A 12,222-nucleotide genomic window follows, 5' to 3' on the forward strand; every position below is an offset into this window, starting at 1 on the left:
GGGGAAATAAGGGTGTAAATGTTTATAATGAACTACATTCTGGCTATTACTAGGCTGTAAATTTTCCAGAAACTTGTTCAAAAAAGAATAGGGAAGAGGTACAAAGGAGGAGATGCTGTTTGTTACACAATTTCCAGTATTCTTATTCTGTTTTGACATAATAAAATTAAGCAGCTGTTCTCAAGAGAAGAGAGGAGGCTGCCTGATGTCATGAATGTGTTTGCTCCTCCACAACTCCTTCAATAGACAAAGCTATACTTTGGTAAATATGACACTCAATAGAGGATTTTTAAATCATTCCTCTGTGCAACTCAGTGAAAACAGTTCTTCAAAGGGTCATCCTAATGCAGAATGTGTACCCAAGTCATTGCTCCATTGACTTTACCCAAAAATTATGTTTTTAATAAATTGAGAACTTATTTATCAATTTCATGAACTAAATGAAATTTCCCCTAAATAAATATTATTTCCCAAAACTAAATATTGATAACCTAGGGATGCTGATTTCTGTCTTAACTGGAAGTTAAGTGAGAATGAGATTTTCTTTAAATCTGTGAAAACTGGGATTTTTATGAACTTGCAAAAACAGGTATTTGCTATCAATGCATTTTAACAGTTATTTTTCTTTTTTAAGATTTATTTATTTGTGCATACAGAACTAGGGTATAGGCCAGAGATGCAGGGACAGTGAGAGGATTCACCAGAGACAGAGTGGGGAGCAGATCAGGCAGTTTGACAAAGTACACTGCTGAGGAGAGCAGCAGGGGGTCAGGAGAGGTCTGCGCACCATGTGGATCACTTCTGGGGCCGACGGGGTTTGCACTCATGCTGAAGTGGCTTCAGCCTTTCAGTACTGTGCTTTAACCTTCTGTGCCACCAGGGAGGGCCCATTAACAGTGTTTTGTTTTCTGTATCATCACTATACCATAAAGAGGAAAGATACATTTTTCAATAAATATTTTTGACCTGAATCGAATAGCAATCTGTGTTTAATGAACCATAACTGTCGTTCAGGACCATTTTATAAATGCTACAATGATTATTATGTTTTTAAACAAAAAATATGAGAAAAAAAGAAATAACTAAAATATACTTGGTTCTCTACATAGAACTCATAGGCATAAAAGAGGACAGAACTTTTAAAAAGTCTCAAAAACAGACAAAATAAATCCTATATAATGAAATTTACTTCAATAAAATAGAGATGTTATTTCAATATACAACAAACTCAAACAGTCTAGATTCAGTATAGCTGGTCATTATGAATTTTGATCAATATACTTAAACAGTAAAGAAATAACTGAATTTATATCCTCTTGTATGCTCCAATCTATCCTTCATAAATAATCTCCCTTTTATATTAAAGGTACAACTTACAACCTAAAATCACCAATATGTTTTGTATAGAACACTATATATCACTGTTTAGAAATTTTTTAATAATTTATGTGTCAAAGTCATATTATTGCTAAGAACTTCCAGGAACAAAATAAACATAATAAAACAAACAGATAAAAAGAGAAAGTTCCATATTACCTTACTCAGTGCACACACTAGATTTCTATGGCAAACTTTTTGAAAACTAATCTATAAATATGAATGTCTTACTTTGAGTAGTCTAGTAATGTGATGTATTGATGTTTATAAAAATGGACCATGTATATAAAACAGAAAACCATGATAGGCTTTTATAAAACTATCAGAATAGAATAGTAAAGAATGCCTCGGTCTATACCAAATAGACATTTGTAATTGTGGATAGAATATGTTTTATTTGAATTTATATATCTTAGTATGTAGTACAGTACCCAATATATATGTAGCAGATGAATATAAATTTCAAAAATCAATCACCAAAGAATTGAAAAGCTGCTGAGAAAATAACAAAGTCTTAGTGAATTTTTAAGAAATGAAATCACCCATAAAATGCTGAGATAGACTTAGACTCCTAGTAGTAAATGATTATTCTGGCAAAACCCATAATTTTGAGACTTGATTTTTACCCTGATTTTAGTTATTCTAAATATATCTGACAACTCTACAGTAGAATACTGACCAGGCATTTTCTAGGTGTAAAGATATAAGCAGTAAAAAGATTGACAAAATGTCTGTCTTTGGGTGCTTATCATCTACTAGACATAAGCTAAAGCCAAAGGAATTCATCCAATGAAATAATATTGGTTGGCAATAAAAAAATATAAAGAAAATCATGCCACAAAGAATGACAGGGAAATTGGGGTTATTTGTATTATTTAAATTAAATTTGATTCAGGGTGCCTCTGAAATAAGAGCTATCTTGGGTTGTTTTCTAGGTACAGATGACACTGGTGTTCACAGAGATCAAAAAACTTTTTCCAGGTCAGAGTTTAAATGATTGCTCAACAGGTGTTATTTACAAAAGCCATGTCCCTCATCCCCTAAAATAGTGTCATGCAACTTCCTCCCTGGTGGCGCAGCGGATTAAAGCACAGCACTATGAAGCTAAAGCCACTTTAGCATGAGTTAGATCCTCGCTCCAGAGGTGATCCACATGGTGCAGCAGACCTCTCCAGGCCCATCAGTTGCATCCCTCAGCAGTATATTTCATCAGTTGTGCTCCCCACTCTGTCTCTGGTGAATCCTCTCACCACCTGCACCTCTGGCCTGTACCCCAGCTCTGTATGCATAAATAAATAAATCTTTTTAAAAATATGCAAATGCATGTGAGGGAAGCTGAGCACTGTCTTTCTAGTGATGTGAAATAATTTATCAGATTCTCTCTTAAAAACATATAAAAATGGGAAAAATATGGCTGAAAGTGAATGAGATAATTGATTGCATAAATAAGCATTATACTTAATGGCTACATTAAGTGTAATGTACATAAAATTATATACATAAAATTAGGATATTTTGTTCTAGGTATTAAATGATTAAATATTAATATGGTATTAGCTAATTGCTTATATATTCAATTTTTCTCCCCCTCCCCAGGAGAAAAGAAAACATGTCAGTGTTTAATTCCCAGATATCTACTGACCCCCATAGACACTATAGTACAATACCCAATAAAACAGGAGGGGAGGTAGGAAAAAAAAAAGAACAGGAGGTAGGTTGCTTCTTCTCACTTTCAAAAACTCAACATATGCTTTAAAGTCCAGATTTGAGAAAATACATGAAAAAAATATCTACTGTGAGCCAATTGTTGATACTCACACATCCTTCCCTATAGAAAAACCTTCCTTTTAACAATAGATTTCCTGTAATGTTGGGAGGGCATAGATGAATGACATAGAAAGCAGGGGTCCTGTTCAGATATGTCACATCAGTCCACTTTTTAATGTACACATTTTAGTGCTATAAAATTTTCTTTCAACACTGCATGAGCTCTAACTCACACATTTTGAAATGTTATAGCTACCTTTTCATTGTTCGATGTGCTTTTTTATTTCCTTGATATTTCTTCTTTGACGAGGTTACTTATAAGTCTGCTATAGAGTTTTTCTGTATTCTTTCTATTATGGATTTTTAGTTTTATACCATTGGGCTGGAGAAAATATTTTGTATGATTTCCACTGGGGTTTGTCTTGTGACTCAGGGAATGGTCTGTCTTTGCCTACATTCTATGCTACTTGAAAAGTATATACTGCTGTTGGAGCATGGAGAGGTCTATAAAGCTCAACTAGATTCTGTTGGGTGATATGTTCTTGAGGTTTTCATAGCATTTCTGCTTTTCTGTCAGGTTGTCCTATCAATTGAAATCTCCAACTATAGTGATGGATTTGTCTCTTTTTTAATTCTATCAGTTTTTGTTTCACACAATATACACTAATGTTGCTCAGTGCACACACACTTGGAATTGCATTATTTCTAGTGGGTTACTCCTTCCATTAGTATATAATGAAAATTTCCATCTTTGGTGATTTTCTATCCTCTGAAACCAACTTTCTATTATAATTAACATAGGCATTTCTACTATCTTTTGATATTTACACAATATATATATTTTTTTCTATTCTTTTACTTTTAAAACTTTGTATTTGCCTAAACCTTTGTATTTGAAGTGAGTTTATTAAAGACAGTATATAATTTGGCCATGTGTTTTGAATCCACTCAGATAATATTTCTTTTTAGATATTTGGTGTACTTTAGTACTACATCTACCAATATGATTTTTGCTTCAATCATGAAACATAATATAAAAAACTCAAAAGCAGAAAAAAAGATACTTACCCATATATTTGTTCTTTCCATGTTCTTCATTCCTATATTCTAAAGTTCTTTTTATCATTTCCTTTCTTTTTTCCCCTTGGAATTACCAATGATTTTAGTGAAAGATACTTCAGTTGTGTTGTATCTCATTCCTTATCAAATTTTCACCATTTAGTCTTAGTGTAAATTAATTTTAGAGGGGTTGAATTACTATTATGATGACCACAAAGCAGTGATTTTCTAATTCCAACATCCTTTCTGTTGATGTTAGTTGGCATTCTATGATAATATAGATTTCTCTTCTCCCCATGAATTAAATACATTTACATATCTTATTATTTATAGCCCAGTGAAATAAAATATGCCTATTTCATGTAGCAAAATAATCTGTTACTGTCATTTTTAGTTTCATCCTCAAAAGATCCCAAATTTTGTTAGTTGAAATCTATTCAAAATGTCCTTGTCACATATTTCTATCATTCATTTACTATTTCGCTACTCTGGCTTTGTAAGATCATAAAATGTTCCAGATTCATCTGTAATTTCTGAGCCCCAAATCTCTAAGGACCAAATCACTAGATGCGCTTATTGCTACTAAGGTATTTGTATTCCAGATCCTCATAGTAAAGAGAGGAAAGAAATATATGTAGATGTACCTTTATACCTATATTAATGCATAGTAATCTATCCTTATTTCTATTATTGAAACAATGAGATTACATCAATACCTATAATTTCAATACACACCACAATATTTATTCTAGCATTTTTTTGTATCGCTGACTTTTATCTCCATCAGTAAGAAAGCTGGCTTGCATTACTTTCAATATCTTTATTTATTTTCTTAATACCCTCCATCTTATATATAACAAACCTCCAACCCTACCAGTCCATTTCCTGATATCACAGTTCCAATTTGAGATGTGACTAGAAAGTTTATGAGAGGGTACCAGAGAAAAGAAAAATGTGCAGAGGCAGTTGTATGAATGATGCAGATTTATGGTTAATTGTGATATGAGTCCACCTCAAAACATATATGCCAAAACAATTAACACAAATTTAGTTGGTGTGAATACAAAAAAAAGGTCATGAAGTAATTCCATGAAGTGAATTTGAGCCATATTTTTAGTACATAGAATCTAAAAATTCTATGAAGAATTTATGAAGATGTTATTGTCCAGATTTTTAATAATTTAGGTTTTCACAATCTTATGAGCATGATTGAAGATATGTGAATCCCCCAAGTACCCTTCCAACCAATGATTATCCTATCTAATTAATGGGAATAGGAGAAACTAAAAGTTATAACTTCTATACTTGAACATAGAAAATTTATTGCTATGATTCACATCACATATCTCTTGAGTATCAAATTAAATCATTTACAATGTAAACAAAATAGATCACTTTATTATAACAAGTAAATATTTATCAATTATTTGAAATTGATTCAATTTCAGAATGTCTAACTGCCATCTTCTGTGATTATTAAATGGTTTGCTTTAGTACTTGAGATAAATGTCCTGTATTTGCAATGAGCAACTTGCTGATGTTTGTTGAAAGAAACCTCTCTTTGGTGGGAGCTAAACTATTCTATAACTGACAAGAAGTCAAATGTGAAAATCTACATTAACTAGGACTCTAGTCATAATTATTGCAGTGGTGTTAAGCATTCCTTATAAATTGACAAACAGGCTGTTTGCTACTTGTTTATGTTGAATAAGCCAATGAGAATTCCAAAAGTATTAGATAGATCATAACAAAAATTTCAAGAACTTTATGAATATAAGTCAAATTATTTTCACCTATATCTTCACATTATTTAATTAAAATATCATAACTCAAGATAATTTTTAGGTATGGTTTCATAATGCCTGAAAACATCTTCAATCTTATTTAAAGGTAGTATAGGCCCTCTCTGGTGGCACAAAGGGTTAAAGCATGCACTATGAAGCTATCCACAGCTACTGCAACATGAGTGTGTTTCCTGGCCAAGGAGGTGACCCACGTGCTTGGCAGACCTCTACTGACCTGCCCACAGCATGAGTTCAATTCCCCGCCAGAGAGGTGACCAACATGGTATCTCCTGACTTGCCCACTGCTTCCCTCAGCAGTATATTTCAGTAGATCCTCCTGTTCTTCTTCCCATTCTGTTTCTGGTGAATCCTCTCACCCCTGACCCACTCCCTGCACCTCTGGACTTTACCCCAGTTCTTATATGCATAAATAAATAAATCTTTAAAAAAATAAAGTAGTATAAATTTATAGTACTAAATTATCTGGAACAATGGGCATCTTGCTGATGTTTACTGAAAGAAACCTCCATTTTATGGGAGTTGAACTATTTTATAACTTAACAATTAAGAAGTCAAATGTGGAAATCTATATTAACTAAGACTATAGCTATAAGTTATAGTTATAAGTTAACTTAGATGCTGTTTTATATAGCATTCAGGTGCTCTGTTTAAAGTGACTCACTCCAATAAATTTCATTTCTAATTTCTAAAATCCATAAAGGGGACATATTGTCAGTTATTGTATATTTCAAAACTACAGTAAACCTATATCACCAACTTTAATGCCTCCAGACCAAAAAAAATCACAACAAATCAGATAATAAAACATGACAGGCCTATTTCAACTTGTGATCAATCTAAGGAAATTTTAACTGATGTCACTGTTTCTTACAATGTGGTCCAGGAATTAGATATGTAATAACTGTTTTTGCTGCTTCCTACTAAATTTAGATTCCCAGGCTTGTCTTCTATTCTCCTAAAACAGATCTTATGAGAACCATTAACCAAAGTCCCAGGAGCTTTAAAGAGACTGTTCTGCATGAATACAGATAGGAAAGGCTAGTAAGATATTCCAGTGTTGTCAGTATGTATAATTCTCTTCAAAAGAAACTTTACAGGGCTCTTTGGTGGCACAGTGATTAAAGTCTCAGCACTCTCAAGCTATCACCAGTCACTGCAGCATGAGTTCAATCCCAGACAGAGAGCTAACTCACCAGTCTCCATGGCTGCTGTTTCCTTAGCAGTATATGTCAATAGATCTGCCTGTTCTGTTCCCACTCTATCTCTGATGAAACCTCTCACACACACACACCCCCACCCCCACTGCTGGCCTAGTTCTTGTATGCATAAATAAATTAAATAAATCTTAATTTAAAAAAACTTCCACCATCATGATCAAAATTGTCATATGAAGGTTTGCTCTCAAAAGGAACATATCCATTTTCTTGCTTGCAGTATTTACTTAAAGTATTTATCAACCCTTAAAAAATGAACTGCTCATCACTAACATCTAAGCTAACATGGATGTATCTGTCACCCTCCAAATCAATAAAATACAAAGCATATAATTTTGGTTTTTGTTTTTCAATGAGGAATTCTCACCATCTTATGAGACAATTTTACCATCACTTAAAACTCATCAGTGCAAAACAAGGGTGGGGAATATTTTGTTGTTGTTTTAATGATTAATAAAGATCAAGTTGGACTTATTTTCTAATCACATAGAAAGTTTACATATATTCCAAACTCTATTATCTCTTAGAGAGAATATAGGGGACTTTATAATAAGTGAACAAATGAGAAGAACAGCTATTGAAAACAATTCACTTATTCTGCCTGATAAATTATACTTTATATTCTAGGAGAGTAGAAACACTCTATATTTACATTCTTTTGAAGCAATTAATACACTGCCACAGAGTTATTATGCTTTTGCTTAAAAATATTCATGTGGGATTATGTATAATTTATAATCACTAGACTAAAAACAAAGAAAAGAATTTTTTAGTCGCAGTAATTCTGATTTGCTTTTGCATTTGGGCTTCCCTTGCTAACACTCTTGGCAAAACAAGAAGCCAGGCATACACTGCAGGACTTTTTGATTCTAAACAACAATGAGTTTCAGTTTAAACAATGGTTGTATTTTTTAAGACTGTATAAATGGTAACTTTTAAGTTGGGGGGGGGCTTAAATGATCTTGCAAATCTTGATTATTTAAACCTCATCCTCCCCAGAGAAGAAATCTATTGATGGCACTTTTTTCCTTCCCCTTTTTGTGTTTGGGCATTAATCACATTATTGTTTTCTCTGCAGTTTTCATTCTCTTTTCCTCCGTCCTAGGGAAAGCGCTCCATTCTCTTTCCCTGCAGCGATTCAGCCTTACTCAGATGCCATAGACAAGTAAACCATCAAGCCTGGTAACAACTGGAGTGTGTGTGTGTATGTGTGTGTGAGAGAGAAAGAGAGACAAACAGAGACAGAGAGACAGAGAAAGAGCACCTCGAATCTCCCAATTCCTCTAACCGCAAGACCGGGCCCTACTGGACTGTTGGATTTGGAATATAAGGGATCCTGGGTGTCCCGCCCCGGGGCCTCAAATCTCTCCAGCTGCCGGGCAACCATTGGGACGCTTTGCCCCGGCAGGTTTCCGTCTGCCATTCTCATTTTGTCCTGTCCTCCCGCTCTTCTTTTCTTCCCCTGTGTTTTTGACATTAATTCTTTGATGGCGAAAGAAAACAGCTCAGAGACACACGCCTCCTTTCTATAAATATGCGTGTTTTTCCCCTGAATCTCTCTCCGCCCCTTTCTCCCGCGAAACCACGTAGGGTCTGCAATGCAAAGGACTCTCCTTTCACCAAGAAATCAGTGTCAGAGTCTTAGTTTGCCAATTTCATTCCGCATGGCCGCACCTACTAATGCCTACACCTCACCAGTTCATCTTTCTTCCAGTTAGCGTATCCCTTCTCACTGCTAACCACCTTCTCTACCTGTTCGGTTCCCACATTAAGCAAACAAACAAACAAACCCAGCACTCATAATAGTGTGAATTCAAGGAAGAAAGTGTGGTGTGGAACATAGCCGAGTGTGTGCATCCATCCGGCTCAGCCTGTCCGGGTCTTGTGCATGTGGCTGCGAGGTGCAGGACAGTCAGACCGCACAAACTTCCCCTGGCATGCTGAAGCTGGGCCCTCCTCACCTCACCTGTGTGCGCCAGGTAACCAGGGAAGTACCCACCCAGCCGCGCTACAGGACACCTGGCCGGAACCGCGCGAATGCCGGTGGACTTGGGGCCACAGGGGCGCCCGCTCTACGCCTCAGTCTTCTATCTCCTTCTCTCCGAGGCGTCCCGTTTTCCCCTCTTCACCCCCTTTCCCAAAGACCAACGGGACCGCCCTCCTCCACAACACCTTACCTCAAACAAGGGGCCGATCTTGTTCTTCTCCAGGTAAGCCTGGATCCGGGATTGCTGATGAGACGCCATCAAAACAGATGGGGCCACAGAGAGTGAGGGAAGACCGCACGGCCGGCCGAAGCCTCGGCAGGGGGACGAGCCTCCTCTTCTTGGGACTGGGGCCAAGAGACCTCCCGAGCCTCTGCTTCCCTGGCGTGGCCGACTCAGCCCGGCGTGGCTGCAACCCGGGAACCAGGAGCGCGTGGGGCGCCGAAAGCCGGAAGCCCAGGCACCGCACCGCGAACTCAGACAACTCTGAGGCGAGGAGAGAACTCATACATCGCGTTCTCCTCGCGGCGCCCGCCCTCACAGCTCTCTGCAGCGCCCGGCGCGGGAGGAAATTCTAGGCAGAGGTTGGTTTCTCCTCTGGGCGGCAGCAGCAAGAATCAGGGGGCCGGAGGCGAGCCTGCAGGGGTGCTGCTCCGCCTAGAGCGGCAGCGGGGGGCGCCCGCGGGAGAACTGTGGCCGCGGGGCTCGAACTCGCCGCGAGCGTGCGTACACTGGTGTGTGTGTGCGTGTCGGCGCGCCCAACTGTGTGTGTCCCTCTCCCGGGTTACCGCAACAAACAGCTCGAGCGTCTCCCCGCGGAGGTGCACGCCCTGCTCGCCGCTCCCTAGCGACAGCGCCGCTTAAAAAGCCAATGGTGAAGGTGCTTCTTTCAAAGTGCACATAAATCTGGCGCTTGTTGGCTACTCCTTGGCAGCTACAAATGCTTTTCGGAAAGGGTTCATCTGCATCACCCCTTCTGAGACTTTGGAAACCTACTCTACCTACACTAGCTCAAGATCCGACAGGGACAGAAACATGAAAAGGTGAATGGGTCTGAGAGTTTGTAGCGTAAAATGAACTTGCCTGCCGTTTGAAAATCTGACTTGACCTGGAGCAAGTCGACTAGCTACTGAGAACCCAACTGAAAACTCCTAAAGTGCAGGGAGTCCAAGATTGGGAGAAACCTTTTGACTAGAAGTGATAAAAGCGAGCCGTCCCTCCCAAATCGGTCTCCCTAATCCATGTCCTAAATTATGTCTGTATATCTAGAGCTACATCTCAGATGCTCCGATAGTTGTATGAATGTTGCTGTAGAACTTTATGAGCTCCTAAAATTTACCCAGCATCTAATTATGCAGGGATTTCCTAGATGTAGCTACATACAGCACAGGTTTCCTTACAGACTTGTCTTTCTTATGTATAAACTGCCAGGCCTGTAATGACAGATTGCCCTGCTCCTACGAAGCTTTGCCACCAAAATAAAAAGATTCATGCTGGTAAATATGAATTTAGAATAAAGGAAATAGTAATCCTTAAAACAGGCTACATCAGTACAGATTTTTCTTCACTGTGTTCTGAATTTTTGTAATTCATAATTTATTGTTTCAGTGTGATAGTTAAGTGGAAACAGAATCATTATGATAAAAAAGAATCTTTCAAATAATATTATTAATTCCACTTGATAATTTAGATAAGAAGCCTGTCAGACGAGCTAATAGTTTAACCATCACTGATAACCTGAAGTAGATATGATTTGGGGTGGAAAGATGCTTTTACAATCAGACACGTGTGATCTGCCTAGAGAGAGATCAGTGGAATAGCAGTGTGTCGCCCTGGCTTGTCGTGTGTTTTCCACTGTGCTTCAAAACTATACGTAGTTATTTTTTTAAATAATATAACAGTTTATTTTTACATCATATTTCTTTATTTTTAATGTGTCTAGAGAAATTAAATATAGAGAGTGATAGCAACATCTTTATTTGCTAAAAGGTGTGGTGTAGACCTATCTATGATCCAACTAAAAAGTAGATACTTTTAATACCAGTTGGTACTGGAGCGTCAGAGTGATACCTTCCTCTAAGGGACTTGAGGAAGATGCTTCTTTAATCAGCTAATTAACATATTTATTAAATCTTCCTCATACTCAGAGCACTGCACCAAGAATATAAAAGCCAAGTTTCTGCTGCCAATACTAAAGAGTACTACAGAGAAGAGCATGCTGGTATATATATTCGTTTATGTTGAGACACTGAACATTCCAAAATTATATTTTTAGAATTCAGGCATATTTTAGATGTTATTCAAGGTTTACTTCAAAGACCATCTCTTCTACAAAGCATTTCTTGGTTCTTTCCACTTATCCCTGAACCTGACTTCATTGCTATAATAAATATTTATTGCACATCTTCTCCAGGACAGACATTACGTTAAGGGGCTGAGAATTCAAAGGTTTCTGAAAGGCCTTGTTTTTGTTCTAACGCGTCCAATCTTGTTGATGCATTTGGCATATACACAGATAATGACACTAGAGTGTGTTATATTTATATCAGTATATAAAACATATACATATACTGATGATGGAAAAATTACCTATGCCAGGATCCTCAAGGAGTGTTCTGTAAACCCTAAATGTTACAACTGAGATAGAAAAATGCACAAAATATTGTAAAAATAAACTATTATATAATTTTTTTAAATTTAGATTTAGTGTTTATAAAACCTAATTACAGCAATGTGTAACAGACATCTCTAACATGTTTAAATAAAACTTGGTATCTTAAAAAATACCTAAATGTTAAAGAAAGAGTCAAATTTAACTTTTTCCAGATAGAACTGATAGGATGAAGATGGGGATAATGTTTCAGGCATTGGTGTAAACAATAGCACATATAAAAGCATAGTGGTATCAGGTTGATAATTAGAGAAGCACAGGTCTAGTTGGAGGAAAATTGGCATGTGAGGTGATAAATATAAGGAGAGTTCAGCTCATTAAAGTTGTTAAATCACGTTTAAGCA

The 12,222-nt window shown here is 37.0% G+C and overlaps 1 protein-coding gene across 1 annotated transcript in view; it reads right to left on the reverse strand.

Annotated features, from left to right (window-relative positions):
• Positions 1–9,737, reverse strand: part of LOC101630356 (chromosome unknown open reading frame, human C8orf34) — a 294,360-nt gene extending 284,623 nt beyond the window's left edge. Inside the window, 2 exon segments of the mRNA XM_012723108.1 lie at positions 9,400–9,525; positions 9,527–9,737. Coding sequence (XP_012578562.1) covers positions 9,400–9,525; positions 9,527–9,715 — 315 coding nt within the window. The 5' untranslated portion in view covers positions 9,716–9,737.
• Between the last annotated feature and the right edge of the window lie 2,485 nt (positions 9,738–12,222).

The sequence above is a fragment of the Condylura cristata genome, unplaced genomic scaffold (assembly GCF_000260355.1).
Source record: "Condylura cristata isolate star-nosed mole 26May11 unplaced genomic scaffold, ConCri1.0 scaffold00009, whole genome shotgun sequence".
Lineage (NCBI taxonomy): Eukaryota > Metazoa > Chordata > Mammalia > Eulipotyphla > Talpidae > Condylura > Condylura cristata.